This window comes from Barbatula barbatula (assembly GCF_947034865.1).
Source record: "Barbatula barbatula genome assembly, chromosome: 12".
NCBI lineage: Eukaryota > Metazoa > Chordata > Actinopteri > Cypriniformes > Nemacheilidae > Barbatula > Barbatula barbatula.
Genome location: NC_136775.1, coordinates 18340937 through 18365431, shown reverse-complemented (window position 1 = coordinate 18365431; position 24495 = coordinate 18340937). Strand labels below are relative to the sequence as shown.

At 39.0% G+C, this 24495-nt stretch overlaps 2 protein-coding genes across 2 annotated transcripts in view; both read right to left on the bottom strand.

Moving 5' to 3' along the window:
* cdkal1 (CDK5 regulatory subunit associated protein 1-like 1) overlaps nt 1-24495 on the bottom strand; it is a 310661-nt gene that overhangs the window by 30262 nt on the left and 255904 nt on the right. The gene's annotated exons all lie outside the window — the stretch shown is intronic.
* Nucleotides 13057-21191, bottom strand: LOC306901187 (uncharacterized protein). The gene is made up of 10 exons (XM_079468771.1): nt 20974-21191; nt 20545-20707; nt 18702-18894; nt 18565-18606; nt 17281-17400; nt 16432-17175; nt 16082-16111; nt 14036-15953; nt 13799-13930; nt 13057-13672 (listed from the first exon to the last, which is right to left on the bottom strand). The coding sequence occupies exons 1-10, from the start codon at nt 21086-21088 to the stop codon at nt 13452-13454; spliced, it is 3678 nt and encodes a 1225-aa protein (XP_079324897.1). The 5' UTR covers nt 21089-21191; the 3' UTR covers nt 13057-13451.

Genomic DNA, 24495 nt, shown 5'->3' with positions numbered 1-24495 from the left:
AGATGGTTTATTAACACAGTTAAGTACATTTGATATTATTTTGACAGATATTTTTCCCTGGAGGGTTCTAAGTATCCGCTGTAGGTTTTTCAATAGTTTATAAGTGAATACTGAAGTGTTTTTTCATGTGGGCAATTACATTACTTACTATCGTACAGTAAAAGGTGGAAAACACGCTATACAGAAAAAAGAACTGCAAAATATGGAATTTTGTAAATAATGTAACAGATTTCATAGGTCCCTATTCATATCTCAGATTTATTAGGAAGTAGTATTTGCTTATGGTCTGGACAGATAAATATCTTTACACAATTTGTTCAACAGGGCACAGGGCAGATGTCCTCCTCTCCGCAAACAACACCAGAGCTTTCTTCAGCAGAACATGATGAACTGGATGCACAGAAGGCACTGCCACATCACTGTCATATTTCTGCTGACTGGACACCTTTGCAGTCAGGTGTTGCTCAACTATTACATCAAGGAAAAAATGAAGCGATTAATAATTTAACTCTTGAGTTTCAGTGCCTTTGATATCTTGTCTGTCCTTCCATACTCAAATACAAATGTATAGTATGATGCAATGCAAGTCGCTTTGGATAAAAGGGTTTGCCAAATGCATAAATGTGTGACTTATCAGCTGTGGTAGCACTGTGTGTATGAGAAAAATGTGTCTCATCTTCTAGTTGCTTATTCACGATATATTTCTAAACAACACACAAGAAGAGCTGTAGTCTACCCCCATTGCTGCCCATTTTTGGAGTTTGATGGATGTGATCACTATATGCTTTAAGAAAAGTTCATGCTTTTTATGAACATGAATGGGCTACTTCAAAACCTTTGATGTTCCAAAAGAAAAAACGTCAATCATTAGAACTACACTTTTTGCGTGCTTGGATGGATGTGTCAGTGTTCGAAATGTCAGTGTGAATGCTACGCAAAGGAGGACAATTTATTTTTAGTTTTGCGCTGGACCAAAAGAATCAAGAGAACCACAAGTGTAGAGAAACTAAGCAAAGAGCTATTTGTCAATTTCATGCAAAGTATTCATTTCTAAGTATGTGACAGGGGTTTTCACACCCTCTCCGTCTTTGTGCGCGCGTGTGTGTGCGTAACTGATTGTTAGTAAATGATTGTCAGAGGGAGGTAATGTGTGATTGCTTCATCAGCTGGTCCAGGTGTTGATTGCGTCCAGGAGCTCATTTAAGCACATATATATGCTTTCATAATGACACAGAGGAGATGGAAATGATATCTCTAGAATATAATTACACAAAATGCTCTCTGTATCGGTTTTCATCACAAAACCCGCATACAATCAGCATTCACCTTGAGCAAAGGACGTTTCCGTCAGCCTTTTGCTATTTGTTATTAAAAAAAGCCAATTTCAGACGTGTTATGGTTTCGTCATATTTGATCAACTCTGGTGACTCCGTGAACCCATCAGAGCGCTGGGTGCTGTTTACACCTGCCATTAACATCCGTCTTAGGTGATCCAATCACAAGTGGTTAGCTGAGGCCTGGTATTAACATGTCAAATACGCCTCCGGGTGATTGGATTTGGGGTCTCAAATTGGGAAAACGTTTTTTTAAAAGTTTCTTTTAGAACCACGCATCGCTAACAAAGTTTGGAGCAATGATTGGTGTTACGAGGGTTTAAGATTCAAATGCGATGTAGTCACATGCGTTTTTCACTACAGCTTCTAATGTGGTTCGAGTTATGAGATCAAACAATGTTCTACCGTCTATTTACTGCAGTCAATTTTCGACAGGATCAACTGAGATTGATTTTAATGCAGGGCCTCAAGTCAGGGTGTACCTCATGTCCTACTAAAGACATGCAAATAAATGTCCTAGAACAGGTTTTAATTTGAATACTCGCCCGTCTCTGTTCGTCTGGCTTGATTCAACCGACTGCATAAATAATCTCTTAGTCATACAACGAAATCTCATCAGCTCCTGGCAGGGAAACGAGATGGGCGTGGTCAGTGGGGTGGAGGGTGGGCATCAGAAGTACTACAACAGCAGCAGATGCCAGGGCTGGAGGTGGCATATGGTTGAGTCCTTCGCTGGGACCAATCGGAAGGCTTCATTAAAGGTGATTGATGTCAGTGGGACGGCGGGGAAGTGTTGAACACAACATATATCTTGTGATATCCACAACACTTGACCTGTCTGATCTTGTTGTGCACAAACATTTAAGCCTTAAAATATATGTTACCGACGTAAATAAATTAAGACATTTACAGAATGGGGGTGGGCCATTTTCTGCTTAAAGGGGACCAGAAGTTCCATACAATACAATGATTTCATAGTTTATTCACCCTCATGTCTATCCAAACCTGTATGGCTTGCTTTCTTCTGCAGAACACTTCTGTAGATATTTTAAAGAACGTTGGTAACCAAACAACATTGGAACCCATTGACCTCCATTGTATGGACACAAAACCACCGAGACGTTTCTCAAAATATCTTCTTTTGTGTTCCACAGAAGAAAGAGACATCTCTCTAATCCAACAGAAGTATTGAGTGGCTAGTTTAGACCCGGTGACCCTTGAGAATCTTCTGAGAAACCTTCTCATTCATCAGATTGCGTTGAGGAACTCGACAGCATCTATAATGCATAAGATCCTTGTCGACCGAACTAAAATACGCCTCTCGCTCCGAGCTGGAAGATTCGCCCCGGGTGTGCTCTTCTGTTTGAGTGTGATGTGGGATCATAGGAGAGTACCGTTTGCTTTCTCTACATCACAGGACCAGATCTTCCTTTATTAAGAAAGGAGCTCAGACGGCTGCAGTGTTGCTGTCTCCTCTTTGAAATATTCCATCCATCAGTCGAAAGTCAAAACATTTCTGTGCATAAATAGGTCAAGAGCTGGAGAATGTTTTTCTAGAAACATCTAAAGTATCCAGAGGGAGATTCTAGTGTCGTGCGACCATACTTATGACTGTAGACATGAGGTCTGCCCCACATTGCAGTTTATCCCGGCACGACGGGCAGAGCACATCTGACTGACATAAAGTTACCGGAGGACACTTTTATTTAAGTAAATACAACAAATCCACAGAAACACAGAAGCCTCAGATGAAATAACACTACAATTTTATGGGTTTTTCATAATTGTCTAGTGATATTCTGTCATGCTCCTGAGTTATGTCTTTACAAATGTTGCACATGTTGTACTTCTTCTTTTTGCAAATCTCCTTAAATTCTTCTCAAAGCTTTACTTTATACTCCGAACACACTTGGAGAACACTTTTGGTCAGTACTGTACATCTTTAATTCTTGAATTCCTATTTTTAAGTTTTTAAGCATGGTTTAATACCATGAATGCTATTGGTTATTTTGGTCATTTGTAGCAAGTTTTCTGTACTTCTTAGATGGCTTAAAAGAGTGTTTTTGCATAAATAAATCAAACACCAAATTTAGAACCAAACCGAGACACTGGCGGACTAGAAATATAATCCACAGCTGCAAACACAGTACACAATCTAAATTGGCATATAAAGCATAAAATGGAGCTCAGGCTTTGCACAGTGCAGTGTCAAAGTTTATCATTGATTCTCGTGCACAGAAGATAGAAATCTAGACAAGTGCTGATTAACATTGACAAAGTTTAAGGTGACGTGATGATTTCATTGAATTTCATTTCATCTAACCCACACGATTCCCTCATCCAAGTGGCAGGTCACTCTCAAGAAACATGACATGTAACAGGTATCACAGGCACATTATTAACAGATTCAGCCGTTTTATACACTTTGTCCTCACGTACTTTTGCACTTGGCTTTGGTTGACTGGTTGAGCAGTAATGCGCTATTGGCTTAAACTGAATCAGAACGCTATGAAGCACAAAGGTGACACTGACAGGTTCCAAGAAAAGCTAGTTTTTGAACGTGCTGGTGCTTGGTTATCCGTACAAAATCATCTCAACACATGCAAATGTAATTGCCGCTCATAGCAGCATCGCTCAACCGCTGACCTGCAGACATCAATCTCTATCACAGATCAGCTGTCCAGAAAAGGGCCGTGTTTACTCATCTACATGTACCGGTTTGCTGGTGTATCCCTTGTGATCTGTTCATGTCAGCTTTGCGTGCAAGATTTCCGATATCGTTTATCTTAGGCAATACACATTAATTGCAGACAGCAGATATAACAAATATAATTTTTCATCAGGGATAATATAACAAGACCATTTACTCGTACTCATAATGACACACTGATACCTCATGTGACATACATAGAGCCCTTTGACTTCTGAAATGCGGAAAACACGGACAGAAGAGAAGAAATTAGTTCTGAACAGCTAACGTTAAACGTAACAGCTAAGAAAATATTCAGATAGTGTTAGAATATGCGAAGTATTCCGCTTGTAATAATAATAACGGCGCGGTTGCGTGTACTTGAACGTGTGATGTTCGTACAAACAAACATCATTTGCGGCAATCCGTCAAAATAAAAGTCTGGTTAACTTGAACAAGTTATAACACCCTCACATTTTACCACACCATATTCCTTGAATTTTTTTGTATGTGCTAGTAAAATTGTGCTACTTATTATAAAAAAATTGCAAACAAATGTGTATTGCAAGATATTACAATACACATTAGATGACATGATTAATAAATAATCGAAAACTTGATGTGCATGGAGTCTTAACATACTCACGCACCAAGGAAGCATTGTCCTATCTTATTCTGTGTTGTACATTATAAATATTACAAAAATTACTTTAAATACTTTTTCACCAGGTTTAAATACTCAATACTTAATAAAAAACTAGTACAGAATGTTGACTATTGTCTCTTGCTTTATATAACCTCTACATAGCTACAGAAAAAGAATCAATGCCTTTAACTACACAAGGAGGGCATTGACATTTGCAGGCCAGTGTCAGCCGGAGTGTGTGTGAAAGAGATGAAGAGTCAAGCTGGACAGTCCGACTGTCTCGGCATGGACTGCAGGGAATGCTGGGTAAGATTAAACGTGTATTTGTGTGTCTGAGCTGAGAACACATGACAGCTCTGTCTCACATCTCCACTGACCCCATCAGTCCACATCAGTACTCCACTAACACTGATCATCCCTGGATATGCACAGCCAGGACTACTGATACAGATGAGCACACCGATGAAGAGCTTTCAATCTTTGGCCAAAGAAAGCTTATGCAAGTTAACCTTGTCCTTTTCTTACAACGCCTGTATTTTCTTTATATACCTCTAATTTCACAACACGGGTTTGCTGAACTCTTTCGCCAATTGTAAGAAAGTAGCTAGTCCCGCATCTTAATCAATACATTGGTTGAGATAATATTGGGCTAAACCGTATATTCCCAAAAATACAGGAAAATGTCTGAAAATGATCAGTGTTCAATTTTTTTGGGAGAATCACCCAACGCATATCCTATACTGTTTGTCTCTGCTCATTAGACATATTTCATCATCCCAATGACACACAAGCCCAAAAAAGACGGCATGGGCAACATTTTCATGATCTCCATGAATTTAATGATGCTGTTCTTAAAGAGAATCACTTTCTGCTCTCTCTCTCTCTCTCTTCCAATGCACCAGTCATCCGCTGTGACTCAAGAAAGGAGATTATGGCTGCAACAGCAAGACTGGTGTCTAAACGCGTTCATTTAAGATCCTAATCCTCCAATAATTGGTGAATCTGAAACTGACATTTTACATTCTATATTAAACACACTGCAGGGTCAGAATAAATTGGTGAAACAGCGGCAGTCCCGACGCTCCTGTGGATGGACGCTCACAGCACTGGCTGGTATTAACTGAGCACCGAATTCTGGGAGCTGTAGGAGCACCGTGAACCCAAATGACCCTGCTGGACTTGATTGGTGGAAACTGGCATCAGAGAGAGCAGGCTTCTTTCTGATTGGTTGTTTGGAGAGCTTCAGGATATGGAGTTCTCAAAGTTACTAATGAAGTCATTTGATATCACTCCGTTCTTTTCGAACTTTGCTGCAGGTTTGCAGGAGGTGCCTGCAGGCGGGGTGTGATTTCCAGTCTGGAAAACTATCATTTAATAGGATAACTACACCAGGCAGCATTATTATAATATATTCATTTGTCAGACTGTGAGGGTACACCTGGGTTGTAGTATAATGTATATAACGAAATATAAAGATAAGCAATACTTTGTATACTGGGAGAAAATCAGAGTTGGACAAACTGAAAGTCCACACATACTTTTTATCATTCCTGGTACGACAATCTGTCACCTTGGTGAATGCTGGCCAATTGTTGCTGTTGCAATAAACAACACCCACTAGCCCCGTATAACCCTTGTTTACACAGTAATAAAACTAAAATCTGCCTCGTTAGGATATTGCATCATGAAACCTCGGCAAAAAGCTGCAAGTGACAAAACAGTTTCACTAGTCATGTGTTTTACATCTGCTGGATCCTGATGTTTGATTTTGATGAAATTCAACAAAAACTGGACTGGAATGACCACAATACATGCACAATGAAATGCTGATTTGAAATGAAAATTTGGAATAGTCTATTATTTTTTCCAGCGGCTGTACATATCATAATGGTTTATTTAAGGTTTATCAGGGTTTAGCTGTTGTGCTACTGTGGACACCATAATGACCTGCAGCATAAATTATTGACAGAAATACTGTAAATAAATCAATGAAAACTATGCATTTAAACATAATGAACAATTGAAATAGGTTAAATAAACATAATATCAGAACTTTTTACAATACAACTGTAAAAATTGTTAATACAAAACAGCTTAATAATTATTGGTCTATTGATCTGAGGTCTACTTATGAAGTTTGTGTGGTTTTTACATTCGAAAACATCAAAATCAATAAGTAATAGGCTATTTTCTACCCTGGTTTTGATGCCGGCTGGAGAAACGCACGGTTTGAAAGGGAATGGCGAATTGAAGACTTGGAAGTAAACGCACACTGCTATGATTGGATAGCAGTTGCGTAGTAAACTGAAGTTAGAGCCTTCTGTGAATTTGGTTAGACACGCAACGGACTTGTTTCCTGGATGTGATGGCAAGGCTTTGCGTATAGTTTGTTTAGGCCAATAGTTGTGTGGTGTTTAATGATATATGATTGGCCCTATCAGCATTTGAGACTCGTGTTTGCGAACCGGACAGAAGATCAACACGATCGCGGGTCTCAAATTTTAGAGTTTCCATGATAAATAAACAAACGTGACATTCCCGGCCAAAACAACAGTGTTGGCAGATACGGATATGACCCAGCACCCGAAATAAATTAAAAAAGTATCATTACTGCGTTACTTGTTACATGAGCGAACCAGTGGGCGGGGCTAGGGAAGTTTTCTTCTCTTGAGGCGGTGTTCAACCCATAGATGTGTGCATTACAGGACCTGGCGTACGATGGGCCTGGTTTCAATAACAGTTGTTATTTCAGTAACAAGTGCGTTTTTAGTTCTGACACTCTCGCTTGAATATGATTCCCTCTTAACAAAAACTCGGGTTAAAATTGAGGTTTTAATTCATGACACCCAACAAGCATTGATTTTTATAATGTCACGCACAAAACAAGTTGCTGTCAATGAAGACGTAGAGATAGTTTGCAATTATAAATGCGATACGTTTTTGCAAGCTTGTGCATTAAAGGGACAGTTCCCCCAAAAATCATAATTTACTGTTTCAAATCTGTATATATTTCTTTGTCTCTGAAGAACACAGAGAAATATATTTGGACGAATTCTTGTAAGCAAACAGTTCTTGGCCACCATCAACTACCATAAGTAAACGGTTTTCTTTCCTACATTCTTCAAAATATCTAATTCTAATAACACATTTTCCTACTATGGTAGTCAATGGTGGCCAAGAACTGTTCTTCCAAACATCTTTCTCTGTTTATATCAGATACACAGAAACAACTTCATTTAAAATAAGGTTGAGTAAATGATGACAGAATTTTCATTTTTGGATGAACTGTTCCTGCATGTCTGGCAGTGCTCTACCCGAGAGGAAGAGCCAAGTTTGAATGTTGTGTATTTATGGCTTTATTTGATGTCTGGATTTAGACAGCTATATTTGGGTGATTTCTTTTAATTAACTGATTCATCAAAATATTAACTCATTCATATGAAATATTTAACTATTTGTTAAAGGTTAGAAAAAAATCCCTTTATTTAAAAGTTCCATTACTCCGGGATATAATTTATGAGCCACACAGAGACACAACAGAGGTAAGAAACTGCACACTAAAACAAAGCATCCCCTTAAAACACTGCCGATGTCTAATGTATCAGCAAGACCTCAGCTTAACCTGGAATGAAAACCCCAGACGCAGTGTGAAAGTCCCTCTTCTGATGAAAACCGGAATGACTTATAGCCTGTTGCTCGCATGCCTCAGATGTCTTTTCCTAATGTTGCTCCAATCACAGCCGCGCGACATCAGCGGGGGAACCTGCGGCGGTTAAAACAAGGCCCTGGCACCACGCCATGTCTGCACTGTGTCTCCACCCGCCTTTCCATTAATCTGCCTCTCGCACTCTTCCCTCCATCCTTTCTTCTCTGAAAACCTTGCTGGGCCAAACAGCACTGACGTTTGTTCTTCTCCTTTTCATCTGCTCCTCCCTACCCTGCCAGGATTAGACGGGATGTTTCTTGAAAGAAACAAAGCTTCAGTCTTCAGGCTTGTCATATTCTTCCATATTTCACGGCTGCCTTTCCATCTTCAGAGAAAGCAGTGGTTGAAGCAGATGTTTTTATGCTCATCTTTGAAGGGCCATGTTGCAAGAAAGATCAGAAGTTGCACGGGGAGAACAGGACGAACCGTTCTTCTCTCTTTTGCTCTCCTTGTGTTTGTGGCTCTCAGGCATCTCTGTGCGAGCGTGTCAGAGTTTGTGTACGTCTGATGGCTCCTGACAGGGTAATGATATTAACATGGTCAGGGTGACAGCGATGAGACGTGGCCTTCAGCGCTGTGACAGACATCATCATCGTTCGGCTGTGTCTCAGCATGTAAGTGTACAAACCATGTCGGGGAAATCTGTGCAGGCGGTGTAACCGTGTGACACGAAGGTGCGAAACATTCATCACGAGCTGTAGTGTTGTTGTGCAATGCGATTTTAAAAAGGACAGCTGTGATTCGACGATCTGATCGGGTTTACATGCTGCACGGAAGAATACACACCTGTGATGGCACCTTAGTTAAATTCTACAATACTGTGCCAAATGTTACCTGGCAACCGTAAACTCTTACCCTGTGAGGTTCATGTGCGGCATCTTTTAGCAATGGGACTGCTCCATCTATCGGTCCATCTGTTTCAAACGGTCTCCAAATCCAGTGTTATAAATCCGCCATTTATATAACATTATTACTAAAACGCTGTGAACAAACAAAAACACCTCAACTTCTCTCACTATCGCAAGAGTAACAAGCTGCAGCTGCAGGCCCACAGCGCAGCCAATCTTGATGGTAATCCGGTCTTCCTGTCGCTTGTCGGTTGACTTGCGGACATTTCTTTTTCCTAGCCATGGGTGTGCTTTTCCGGGAGAATCAGGGACTAAGAAAAGTTGAAACGAAACTTTTTTCATGTTCTGAAAAAACTTTCAGAAACCTATAGGAACCTTGGGGGAGTGTATCGACTTTCAACTTGTTTTTTGAGAGAGAAGACAGCACATTTAACATTGTAAAGAGGTCTGAAAGCACCGTAGCACATCGCCTTTAAGGTATTTCTCAAAATACATATTTTGTATTCCACAGTAGAAATAAGTCATACATAGGTTTGAACAATATGAGGGTGAATAATTGATAACAGAATAAAAAATTTTGGCGAAACTATCTCTATAACCATAGTACATTTCTGCAACACACTACTATTAAACAAGACCGTATAAATATGTACCATCATTTCTGCTATACAATACTAAAGTTAGTACAAATATTGTTACTATGAGACTGATCACACGTACATGGTACCAGTGAAACCTTGTGTGATCAGTACCTGCTGGAGACCATCTCTCATTCATGACACTGCAGATGTAGGAAAGGTGGGCCCGAGGTCATCCAACACTTACACACACACACACACACACACACACACACACACCCATACCTACTTAACCCCCCAACGAGGACGTATGACTGAACACCCTACCTTTGGGTACACCCCTTTCAGAAGGGTCTAGAGACAAAAGAAAGATATGACTACACTACTGGTGAAGCCCTCAGTACAAACATCACTTGATATTTAGGATTAAAGGCTTTTTTACAGACCTGACATTTTGCCTTCACTTTGGGGACAGTATTTTTTATGTCCATTTTGGGGACAAACACAAACTCGGATCAAGTGAAACTTTGAGGACTATGGTGATACACAAACTCTGGTTATGTTATACTGTTAGGACTTTGAGATGATACACACGATTCAACCCAATAAGAAACAGAAATACAATCCTGGGTTCAAATAGTGGTTAGACCAAGTGATAAAGGTGTGAAAGTAACTTTTGTGAATTTTGTTAGTGTTTTATTAGTTTACCTGGAACGGAAATGTTATAGATTAAGATTATAGGACTGAACTTGATTTCTATATTCAAAATCAAGCCTCTCTATACCAGAGGATCATGCCATAACCATTACCTGCATCTCTTTAGTTCATTTAGTATTTAAATGTAATTCTAAAGCTTTAACACCATCCCTGAAACATATTACCTATTTTTTCCTCACTAAATTGCATTTGCCTGCTCACAGGAGTCCTAAAACACGAAGACATTATTATCTGTAATGTGATGAATTGATAAAGCTGTACATAAATACAAATCTAAAACTTCTAGTCTCATGTTTGGATTTCTAAGATACTGGCTATATACACAACCTCCTATGAAGTGACACTTTGGGGACTCTGGCTATACACAACCTCCTATGAAATGACACTTTGGGGACTCTGGCTATACACAAACTCCAATGAAATGACACTTTGGGGACTCTGGCTATACACAATCTCCAATGAAATGACACTTTGGGGACTCTGGCTATACACAATATCCAATGAAATGACACTTTGGGGACTCTGGCTATACACAAACTCCAATGAAATGACACTTTGGGGACTCTGGCTATACACAACCTCCTATGAAATGATACTTTGGGGACTCTGGCTATACACAACCTCCTATGAAATGATACTTTGGGGACTCTGGCTATACACAACCTCCTATGAAATGATACTTTGGGGACTCTGGCTATACACAATCTCCTATGAAATGATACTTTGGGGACTCTGGCTATACACAAACTCCAATGAAATGATACTTTGGGGACTCTGGCTATACACAATCTCCAATGAAATGACACTTTGGGGACTCTGGCTATACACAAACTCCAATGAAATGATACTTTGGGGACTCTGGCTATACACAATCTCCAATGAAATGATACTTTGGGGACTCTGGCTATACACAATCTCCAATGAAATGATACTTTGGGGACTCTGGCTATACACAATCTCCAATGAAATGATACTTTGGGGACTCTGGCTATACACAATCTCCAATGAAATGACACTTTGGGGACTCTGGCTATACACAATCTCCTATGAAATAACACTTTGGGGACTCTGGGGACACTTGGGTAAAAGCACCAACTCATCAATATTGTTTATACATTTAAAAAAAAGTATAAGCTGTTATGACATCCAGGCCATTTCTTCAACATTTCTTTAATACATGCTTTATATATCCTGTTGCTTGAACACAACAACCTTGTAGAAATAACACTTGCAGATGTATTAAACAGCGCTCATTATTAAGACAGTAGAACAGAGAGAAATATAAAATAATAAGATGACTAGAGTAATTTAAATAATCTAGACATTGAAAATCTTAACTTGGCAGCACTTCTCTTTTTAGTTTCACAACTCCCTTTTTTCCCTCTTAACTATCGTTCCTCCCTCTTCCTTCCTTTATAATTTTGCTCATCACTCACTCCATCTTTCTTCCTCTACTTTCGCTCTTCTATATTTCTTCCCCTTCTTTCGCTCCTTCATCTTTCTTCCCCTTCTTTCGCTCCTCCATCTTTCTTGGTCTACTTTCGCTCTTCTATCTTTCTTTCCCTACTTTCGCTCTTGCATCTATCTTCCACTACTTTCGCTCTTCCATCTTTCTTCCTCTACTTTCGCTCTTCTATATTTCTTCCCCTTCTTTCGCTCCTCCATCTTTCTTCCCCTTCTTTCGCTCCTCCATCTTTCTTCCTCTACTTTCGCTCTTCTATCTTTCTTTCCCTACTTTCGCTCTTGCATCTATCTTCCACTACTTTCGCTCTTCCATCTTTCTTCCTCTACTTTCGCTCTTCTATCTTTCTTCCACTACTTTCGCTCTTCCATCTTTCTTCCTCTACTTTTGTTTTTCCATCTTTCTTCCTTAACCATCATTCCTTCATCTTTCTTCCTCTACTTTCGCTCTTCCATCTTTCTTCCCCTACTTTCGCTCTTGCATCTTTCTTCCTCTACTTTCGCTCCTACATCTTGCTTCCCCTACTTTCGCTCCTCCATCTTGCTTCCCCTACTTTCGCTCCTCCATCTTTCTTCCCCTACTTTGGCTCCTCCTCCGTCTTTCTTTCTTTACTATCGTTCCTCCACCTTTCTTCCTTTACTATCGTTCCTCCATCTTTCATCCTTTACTATCATTCCTCCATCTTTCTTCCTCTACTTTCGCTCTTGCATCTTTATTCCTCTACTTTCGCTCCTACATCTTTCTTCCTCTACTTTCGCTCCTCCATCTTGCTTCCCCTACTTTCGCTCCTCCATCTTTCTTCCCCTACTTTGGCTCCTCCATCTTTCTTCCTTTACTATCGTTCCTCCATCTTTCATCCTTTACTATCATTCCTCCATCTTTCTTCCTCTACTTTCGCTCTTGCATCTTTATTCCTCTACTTTCGCTCCTACATCTTTCTTCCTCTACTTTCGCACCTACATCTTTTTTCCTTTACTATCGTTCCTCCATCTCTCTTCCTCTACTTTCGGTCTACCATCTTTCTTCTCCTACTTTCGCTCCTCCATCTTTCTTCTCCATCTTTCTTCCCCTTCTTTCGCTCCTCCATCTTTCTTCTCCATCTTTCTTCCCCTTCTTTCGCTCCTCCATCTTTCTTCCCCTACTTTCTTCCTCTACTTTCGATCCTCCATCTTTTTTCCTCTACTTCAATTCTCTTTAAGATATTCTTGTCTACTTAAAGAACTCCAATTAATAAAGAAATTAACTATATTGCACAAAAGTGCACATTAGGGTTACTCTTAAAGAAAACATGTAAACAGGAACACTATAATGAAAATAATGAAAATCAAAACCATGAAAAGATTATCAGTGCTTGTCTTCGATGCACTATATTCTCATAATTGACTATATTAATATTACCTTCAAAGGGATTGTGCTTTTAACTTTACCTCAACATTTTCTATTTTCTCTACAGTAAAACCAATGAAGTATTCTACATTCCACCCTTTCTTTTCAAAGTCGTGATCCTGTTTCGCACATAATTCTTCACTCCAGTCCATGTGCGTTCCTTTAAGGCTTCTGGCTCTGCCTGAATGCATCTCTCACAGTCTTGCTTACCAGGAACTCTGCATGTCTGTATGAAGTTCATCATGTGTTTTTCAACTGCTTTTACCTCAGCGTTCTCCCATTTTCTTTTTGGAAGGATTGATGATCCTAAAAAAATGAAAATCCTCATCACAACTAAAGTCAATGATTAATGAGTAATACCCAACACTTTCTTGTGTAGATATTTTTTAGTTACTCGATTAATGCTTTGCTGTGGTTCGCAGAATTTTGTACCTTCATCCTTTTGTGAGACACATGCTTGGTCAGTGTCTGCTGGTGCTGTTGTCTCAGGAATGTCACTGCATCTTGCTGCATCCACTTCCTCCTCATCACTTGATATGGAATCATCTGGTTCCTCAACTCGCTCTACAACAATAGGAAATGTATTAAGTGTATTTAATTTGTGAAATATGATGACAAACACTGTAAATATGGACTGACATTTTAGCCTTATTCCAATTATAACCATACCATTTGGGTCGATTTCAATATCATCAAGCCTCTTTCCTTTGAAGTTGGACAGTGTTCCTTTCTCCATTGCCATCAAGACTTTACTCATTTTTGCCAGCTGCAATGTCCCCTCCGGTAACCGGTAATACTGTCTGTGGACTCTGATATCGTGACCGAGGAAATCAGCCAGCTGGTCAGCTTCATTCTCATCAAGGTTAAGAACCTTTGACATGGTTGCTATATGCTTCCTGAGCTTGGTTGATGAGAGAGCTTCGGGATTCTTAATGCCACATTCATGAGCAGCTCTACGTATGCACTCTCCTCCTCTGTAAGCAGACATTGCTCCAGATCTAGCAAACATAAAGGGATTCTGAGCTGGAACACCACAAACCTCACGTGTTTCAACAAGTAGCTCCATGGCAGAAACCAATGAAGGCTTGAGGAGCACAGGAACCTTTCTCCCCCGTTTACCACGGATTTCTACTCTGGTGAAGTGGTTACACAGCTTCCTCTCAAACTCAGAAAGACAGATGGCTATGTCTTCATGTAACTCAGAAGAATCCCGGCTTTGAAAAGCGGACAAAAGCATCCGTGACACCTCACCTTCTCTTCGTCTGTTGAAAAGGATGACTTGGGACAGTGTGACTTTGGCAAGAGCAGCATAGTTTTCTGCAGACTTACTGTTTCTGAGTTTATTAAGGAACTCATCATGTTTTTTCTCTAGATGTGCATGCAGAACTTTGACATCCTGAGTGAAAGGAATGATCTGTGGTGCATTCCACTTTGCTTCTTTCAATGTAGTTATAGCACCAGCAGAAATGTATTCATTCCACCTTGCTTGGTGTACTTTTCTGAAGTCTCGAGCACAATCTGCACGCTCATGGTCTCCATTCATCATAGCATTGCTCTCAATAATGCTACAGATTTTGTTTAAGGAATGTCCGAGTTTGAGAGCTAAAGAGGGAATGCGGTAGGAGTTTGTCTCTTCGTCAAAGCCAGACACAACTTTCACAGCTAATATGACATGTTTGAAGTTTGCTGGTATGATAAAGTCCGCCATTGTTCGCAGTGGAGTAATCTTTCTTGCTTCAAGAAGAAGTCTGCCAACTTCTCTCATCTTTTGTCTGATGTAGTCATGTTTGGTCACATCAGATCCCATCCTGTTGAACATGTACTCTCCCAGTTGCAAGATGCACGTGTCGCTGTGAATTGTGCGTGAAACATCATCATAGTTCATGAAGGAAAGTATTTTCTTGAAGGCTTTGCTAACCTCTAAGCCTACTGGTGTTTTTAGAGCACAGAGAGATCGAACTCTTTTTCTGCCTTCATCATTTTTAGGTTTGAGTGGACAGTTTTTGATATGTTTCCAAAGGCTATGCTTGTTGTAAAGCCCTTGGCAATAAACACAGTGAATAAAATCTTTGGTGTTTTTGCTCTCTTTGGGGCGGTAACAAGCAATCATCTCACCATGTCCTTTTCTCACCACATCTGTGTTGTGGGCAAAGTTTCCCTTTTTTCTAAGAAGGTTTAACTGGACTCGTCTTTGTTTAGAATGTTTTGTAAATGCTACAGCCTTTGCGACCTCTACCTCATTTTGATGGACAAACTCGAGATGTCTTGCCAATTTTGAATAGGGCTTAGAACAATAGATGCAGTACTGTTTTTTGTTATATGATTTGCGGTCCTTCTTTGGTGATGGCATTGCCTGAACAAAAGTCCTTTTGTGAGGTGACGTGTCTGTCTCTTTAGTTTGGCATTTCATCCTTTTAGATGACACTTTTGTCATACGTCTCTCAGATGAACCCCCTGCCACTGAACAGCTTTCAGAGATGTCATGTTCAGAAGCACTACCATCTGATTCATCAGAGCTGATTTGGGGTACGTAATCCACATCACTGTAGTCCGAAAGGTCTGAATCATTTAAGGCACTTCCAGAATACTAAATGAGAGAATTTCACACTTAATCAAATCATACACAAAACTAATGTATTCTTTAATCAAATGTTTAAACGTGCATAATGGTATAGACGGCTACCAGTATTTAAATTATTTAGCATACAACAGTACCTGTCTTTTTCTTGATGGCCTTAAGTGCATCTGGAAGAGAAGAAAAACCAATAAACAAATAATACAGCATGTGCAATGATCATTCACCAACCAACAAAATGAACACTGCTTATTAAAAACTTGTTGTAGTACTTTAAATCTAAAACAATAGATATGTATGCCCTTAGCTTATATCAGAACCCACAACAAAAGCATACCTGGATGTTATTTAACACTACTGTGGTTTTAAGGTGTGCAAGTAAATTCATGCAGATGCAATTTTGTCCTGACAGTGCTAAACTGTTTAAAGTCACAATAATGCTGATGTTCATTTTACAGATACAGATCCTTCACTAATCTCCTTTACTCACCTCCCTAAGTGAGAGTGTCTTAGACACCTGTGATAACGACATCACAGATGTGGATGCATGACAGGGCAGACTGTCAGCTGATGAGGGCTGAACAGGAGAAGATGCTGTGGCCATTTTAAGGTCAGGTGATGAGGGCTGAACAGGAGAGGAAGATGCTGTGGCCATTTTAAGGTCAGGTGATGAGGGCTGAACAGGAGAGGAAGATGCTGTGGCCATTTTAAGGTCAGGTGATGAGGGCTGAACAGGAGAGGAAGATGCTGTGGCCATTTTAAGGTCAGGTGATGAGGGCTGAACAGGAGAGGAAGATGCTGTGGCCATTTTAAGGTCAGGTGATGAGGGCTGAACAGGAGAGGAAGATGCTGTGGCCATTTTAAGGTCAGGTGATGAGGGCTGAACAGGAGAGGAAGATGCTGTGGCCATTTTAAGGTCAGGTGATGAGGGCTGAACAGGAGAGGAAGATGCTGTGGCCATTTTAAGGTCAGGTGATGAGGGCTGAACAGTAGAGGAAGATGCTGTGGCCATTTTAAGGTCTGGTGATGAGGGCTGAACAGTAGAGGAAGATGCTCTGGCCATTTTAAGGTCTGGTGATGAGGGCTGAACAGGAGAGGAAGATGCTGTGGCCATTTTAAGGTCAGGTGAGGGTAATGATGGCAGCAATAGGCCTGAGGGTGGTATGTCCTTTACAGATGTCACCGGACCACAGGATCCTAAAGAGGATCCAGGTGTGCATGCTACAGAGAATGCCTACAAATAAAATTTGAATAAAATTATAATCACAAAAGGATGAAGAAACATAAATAATCAATTCTGTATTAAGTAACACGATGATCATGTTCACATAATACCCACCATGCAATCTTCACGTATGGCAGTCTTTTTGTGTTTCTTTTCTAATTCTGCTCTACCAAAGCGCTTCAAGCTATTGTTGTGGTGTTCTCGTAGTTTGGCTAGTCTTGACTGAAACCGCTCCTGCGTATATATATATATATATATTTTTTTTTTTTATTGAAATGAGTAAAATGTACATGAACAATAATGAAAGCTGTGACACCCAAACACATTATACAAAACACCACAGAAGTAAACAAAAAGTAAATGTAATGGTTTGTTCACTTGGATATACAGTTGTGCTCAAAAGTTTACATACCCCTTTGCAGAATCTGGAAAAAGCTGAAGCTTTTGGAAAAATAAGAGGATTTTTGAAAATGAAGGTTTATTATTAAGTTTATTTTTGTGATGAGTCCTGCCCTGAGCAAGTTATTTCACTAAAGAAATATTAACATTAAGTTCACACTAAAGAACAATAACAGATTTTCTGTACCCTAGGGCAAAAGTTTACACGCCCCTGGTTCTTAATACTGTATGATGTTACCTAAACAATCAATGAGAGTTTTGATGTTTAGTCATAGTTGTCTAAGGGTTTCTTGTTTGTCATGAGTCATTAGACTGTCCACTGATCTTCAAAACAATCACCCAGGTCCTCCACAATCTGCTTTTTCAGCATTTCTGGATATTTGACACATGTCCAGCAGTAACTACTGTATGATGTTGAGATAACTCTTTCTACAATTTTTCCAAAAGCTTCAGCTTTTTCCAGATTCTGCAAAGGGGTATGTAAACTTTTGAGCACAACTGAACATCACGATATGGAAATAAAGACAATCGCTGCTTTTGTTTCATGTGTGCAAGTCTTTGGACATGTTATAGATACAGACACAGGAATCTTAGTCTTTTAGCTCATTTCCACTGAGCGGTACAGTACAGAATGGTGCAGAATCATTTCCCTTGCTACTGTCAGAATTTGTGAATCGTGCCAAAAAAGCGAACCATACCGTACCACTTTTTGGGACCCTTTCGTAAGTTTACCTAGCACAGTAGTACGGTACCTAATGGGTGGAGCTAGACTCACTGCAGAATGCTGATTGGTTTACAGAGAACCGTCACTTGCACATGCTACAAGGGGAACGAGAACAAAGGAACCGCCATTTTCTTTCTGGCATACACCATGCCTACCAAGTAAGGGTACTGTTGGCAGTGAAAATGCAAGCCTGATTACCCGTGCTGAATTGTACTGAACTGTATCAAACCGTACCGCTCAGTGGAAACGAACCAGTTTGTTTTAAGTAAACTTACCGCTTTCTGTGAACCCAAACCACTGAGACTGGATTCTGTGGCCTGATCAAAGAAATATAAGAACACAATATAAATATATGATAAGAGAATAGCAAGGGATGAAAATGTTTTTTAAAAAAATCAACATTTAATTTAACCTTCTCTCGCCAAGGCCAATCTGAGTCTCCATAGCTGTAAGTAATTTCTTCTCCTGGTTTAATGTCTCGGACAGCAAAAAGACACAGATGAGGTTGCTGGTTCACTTCAACTGTTTTTATTTTACAAGTAGGATTTTTGTGCTCGTCATTGACCAGTCTTCCCAAAGATCCATCTTCCTCAGATGCATCCATGCTATAAATAAATCAAATCCCATTAAGAATAAGTGACTGACAACACTTGTTCAATACTTGTTTTTCTTTTCACATTTACACCTAAAGAGCGAGTAGCTAGTACAAGTCTATATAAACACAAATGGGTCTGGTGAAAAACAAACCAATACCGAATGCACGGTTGCCCTTAACCCTGTGCTCGAGCACAAATGTCTCCACTTGTCTTGTGGCTTGCATTCTCACTGTACTTTACAATCTTAACCCGAGACCCTTCTCAGATTATGATGCAACTATTTTGTAGTAAACAGAGAAAGCACTCTCGTTCACCACAATAGAGTTCATCATAATGCTAAGTTTGTAAGTTTGATAAGATCAGCATTTCATATTAAAGTAACTCCTGCGACAACATCATAAAGCCAATCATTTCGGCAGTGATGCATGATGTCTCAAAGGCTCATTTCAAACCAGTATAACTTTCTTCCACTAAACAAACAAGATTTTTTACAGAATGTGGTTAACTGGCACAGATGGACATGTGACAATAAGTGAATGTTTCGGTTTTCAATATTCTTCTAAAATCTCTTCTTTTGGGTTCTGCAGAGGAAAGTCATACACGTTTGAAATGACAAGAGGGTGAGCAAATGATGACAGAATTTTTACTTTTGGGTGAACTGGCACTTTAACAGTGACAGTTGAAGCTAAAGGAAGAATTTAAACCGTTGCATAAATCAGACTACTCCATCCGTGCTCAAACCCAACTACACCGTGACCGAACCCACCTCTTCAACCAGGCCAATGCACAGTCGAGGCTCACACTATTCAAACGTACCAGACTTTGGGGGGGTCAAACATGCTCATTCAAGGTTCAATTAATTCCAAAATATTAAATCCATTATTTTTTGAAATCCTGGCTATTTTAAACTTGCTTGTGCTTCTTCTAAACCACACAGTTCAGGAAACTTGCCTACAAATTATATTTGTTAAGATCAATTGGTATAAGCACTAAAACATGATTACACAAAGCAGTCATTAAATAAAAGATAATATTTTAGACCATTTAAAATAAAAACCATTCATTTTGTGAACTACCCCTTTAAAGTATAGGGACCTACTCACATTGTCCCAATCGAACACCCTGAAGCATGTTTGACACCTTAAGCCTGGTTTGATTGACTAGTGGGAGTGCTTGCAACCGTGCCACTTGCCTGGTTGGAAGAGTTTGGCTGGAGCACAGTTTGGTTTGGAAAGGGGACAGTATGAACGCAAATCATGCCAGAGAACGCAACAGAAAGCATGTCACTGTAGCCAAAACTTTCCTTATATTTTACAGAATGCAGGACTTACGCGAGGAAAAGCCGTTTAGTTTTGGTTTTAAATAAGGTGGTTTGGTTGAACAACGTTCAAACGCATTAACAGGCAAATTGGTTTAATAATTCGTAAATATAACGTCATTGAAGTCATTAAAAGTAATATTATGTCATATTAATCTGTAGCTCTCAAAATGATTTGCAGCATCCGGGTCACATGGAGTTTTTAGTTTTGAAGCTGTTGTTATTGGAAAATAACAACACTTGGAATGTCGCAACTGGCCAATCAGAATCAAGTATCAATGAGACGTGTAATAAGATATTTTAACATCCCTACTACATCAAGCCACCAATTCTATACTCACCACCAATGTTTGCCATGCCACTGAAAATCAAACAAGAATGTGCTCTCAACTTCACTGCAGTGTTCAGATCGAGCAAGACTCTCCTCCGAACTCAGAAGTTCACTTCTGTATTCAACAATAAAATCACCTCTAAAAAAGGCTTCAGTGGTGAAAACTCCACGTCCTAAAGAGAAAAATTGATTAAGTTCAGAGATTCTTTTAAAGTGAGCTATTATTGAAACTATCACAAAATATTGAATTAAAATATTTATTTAGTAGCCATGCTAAAATAAAAAATAGCTGTATTCATATCCAAACACCCACACAAACATTATTATCGCTATATTTTGTTAAATTTGACTGCATTAGACTATACTGGGCAACCTGTGGACCTCATATTAAATGTTTATTAAACTGAATGTGAATTATTCAATGTGAAATTTATCTTACCTTTATATTTATTGATAAATTTATTTTCCAGCCCAGGCTTGTCTGTTTTGCAGGCAATGTGATGCTTAGCATCCTGAAGTGGTGTCATGCGTCTTTTTTTTGATGTTGTCAGCATGGTGAGTGCTGGTGCCAATATTGATACAATGACTGAAATTAAATATTATTTATACATTAACAGTATAATCAAGCATATGTCCCACTAAAACAAGCAACACAGTTAAGTAGACAATGGAAGAGATTTTTAAAGCAGAATTGAGTTCTAGCTCAAAATGTAGAGGATTTCTATCTTAAGTCTACATAATACCCTCCAAACACTATGCAAATTATTAAAATATTACAGAAATCTCTGCAATTTCCACAACTAACTGGATGATAATAATACTGATATCACTAAACATTAAACATTTATGCACAAGCATATTACAGCAATTTTACAACACTTAAGGTTTTTTTCATAACCTGTATTTAAAAATATGTATACGATTAATTAGCCTAAATGCAATTATAAAAAGCATATGCTTACAACACAGGTGGACCCGGGAATGATCATTAACTTACCAATTGTTTTATTCGTTTTAAGATTGTAAAGTATGGATAACTTAATCTTACGAATTATATTTACTTTAACAAAATGATATTAATGCTGACCATGATTATTCCTAAGCAATTAATATTGTTATTACACAAATAATCCAATGAGGTGAAAAGTGCCATACCATCGAAACATTTACAAAACCCTTAACATCTTATATATTTATTGACAAAACTCAAACACCACTCGATTTATTATTTTGCAATTTGGTCGTAAATCGTAGGTCAAAACTCACCTTGGTCCTTAAATCGCTGCGTAGGTCTCTCTCTCTTCGCGGGAAATAGTGGAAAATGAGGTGATATCACGTGTCTGCATTTCGCGCGAAACCTGTCCGTCGTTGCTTATTTGGGTACGCAAATGACGTTCTTACGTTTGTTACGATCGCGTGAGTCACGTGCTAAGAAATGCTCCAAAATACAGTGGGAAAAAAACAATCACTTCATAACCCTTTTCATAATAATGAATTTATCGTCCTAATGCAGTTAAGCGATGTCATAAAAGAGCGAATATATCTCACGCTCTGAATTTGTCTTTCGCAGTTTTCATCTTCCTGCTCCGCTGCGCAGACGAACAACATATAACATGGAGTATCGCGAGTATTCTCATTCCCGAGTTTACGAAACTGTTTGATCTCGCGTTGTTCTGACGCCATTATATGTTCGATCTGAGCAGCGCCGATTGAAGTCGAACACTCCATGTGTTGTTGCGTCACAGCCAGTGGGTCAGAGAGATCTACCAGGCAGATGTTTTCATTTTAAATAAGTAGTTCTATATCGACTAACATATTATGCTGCATGTATATAAGTCCGTATGGAAAAATTTCCTGGAATCATAATTAACTTTCATGGTCAAACAAACCTCATTATATTAAAAAGTAGGTTATTCAAACTTTTAACCAATGTGGTTGGAACATTATTAATTCCCATCTTTTTAATAATACACTGGAAATAAACTGGCTTAATCAATTAAAACCGTTTTTATTAAGGGATTGAGAGATTGGTGGCAAATTATTTATTTTGATATCTAACCCTAACCTAACCCTAAATTAAAAAACTTACACTTTCACTTTTACTTAATGGACTGTCATATGCAAGCATAACATGACCATAGATTTTACATATAGAACAATAAGAATAGGAATGGGAAATTCATGATCTTTTTTACATGATATTTTATACTATTTAATAATGGATGTTTTCTCTTTAGGTATACATGTTTAATTTAAATAAATCAAAACAATTAAGAAAGAATCCTGACACAGAATGATATCTGTCTCTTATCCGACACTCTCAGTTTAGCTCATAGAGATCCCTCATAATGAACTGATGGATTCGATCAGGTGTGCTAGATAAGAGAAAACATACGAACTTGCAGAGCAGTGGGCACTAAAAAACACTGCACTATGTTTATCATGGACAATTATCACTATTATCACAATCCAGATAGCACAACTCTGATAGCACACGTACTTGCTGTTTGCTCATCTGCAAAATTTCTCGGAGATGTCTGCTGTCTGACGTCATATAGAATTCTATAAGACGTCTGTAAGATGTGTTTGATTTAGAATGGATGTATAACAGCACTTTCTAAGATGTTTAGCAAATGTTTTTACACAGCAGATGTTTTCCAGATCTTTACCAGACATCTTACAGATGTAACTGTGCTATCTGGGGAGGGCAGACAGTTAACCATCCCAAAAACATCTGTTGTGTAAAAACACTTGATAAATTTCTTTTAAAAAGCAGTTTTAGCAGCAGACGTCTCCGAAACGTATTGCAGACGAGCAAACTGCATATTGTAGATGTCTTAGAGATGAAAATGCTGATAGCGCGTATACATCTGTCATTAATCTATTTGACGTCTATTCGATTTTTTACATCTGCAATAGACAGTTTGCTCATCTGCAATACGTCTCGGAGACATCTGCTGTCAGATGTCACAGAGGAGACCTCTGTAACATGTTTATGATTTAGAATGGATGAAAAACTGCCCATTCTAGGATGTTTTAACACAGCGGATGTTTCCCAGATCTCCAGATCTTTAGCAGTCATCTTACAGATGTACCTGTGCTATCTGGGACAGTAAACCATCCCAAAAACATCTGTGTAAAAACACTTGATAAATCTCTTTAAAAAAGTCTCGGAGACGTCTGCTGTCAGATGTCACAGAGGAGACCTCTGTAACATGTTTATGATTTAGAATGGATGTAAAACTGCTCATTCTAGGATGTTTTAACACAGCAGATGTTTCCCAGATCTCCAGATCTTTAGCAGTCATCTTACAGATGTACCTGTGCTATCTGGGACAGTAAACCATCCCAAAAACATCTTTTGTGTAAAAACACTTGATAAATCTCTTTAAAAAAGTCTCGGAGACATCTGCTGTCAGATGTCACAGAGGAGACCTCTGTAACATGTTTATGATTTAGAATGGATGTAAAACTGCTCATTCTAGGATGTTTTAACACAGCGGATGTTTCCCAGATCTCCAGATCTTTAGCAGTCATCTTACAGATGTACCTGTGCTTTCTGGGACAGTAAACCATCCCAAAAACATCTGTGTAAAAACACTTGATAAATCTCTTTAAAAAAGTCTCGGAGACGTCTGCTGTCAGATGTCACAGAGGAGACCTCTGTAACATGTTTATGATTTAGAATGGATGTAAAACTGCTCATTCTAGGATGTTTTAACACAGCAGATGTTTCCCAGATCTCCAGATCTTTAGCAGTCATCTTACAGATGTACCTGTGCTATCTGGGATGTGTGCTATCGGGATGGCCCATAAAGCAAAATTCTAACCCCACCACCCTCCATTATAACGAAGTGTCAACCAGATTATGCAATATTATTTACAGTATGTGTAGTATTATAAAAATAATCATTAATCATGGATAATATTGCAACACCCCTAAATGACATTGAAACTGCTT

Excerpts from the sequence above, each read along its gene's own strand:
- LOC306901187 (XM_079468771.1), bottom strand. The coding sequence starts at position 21,088 with ATGCTGACAACATCAAAAAAAAGACGCATGACACCACTTCAGGATGCT. Across the intron at positions 18,895-20,544 it reads TGGCATGGCAAACATTGGTG|CATGGATGCATCTGAGGAAG; the intron begins GTGAGTATAGAA and ends ATTTATTTATAG. Across the intron at positions 17,401-18,564 it reads GTTTGGGTTCACAGAAAGCG|GAGCGGTTTCAGTCAAGACT; the intron begins GTAAGTTTACTT and ends ATATATACGCAG.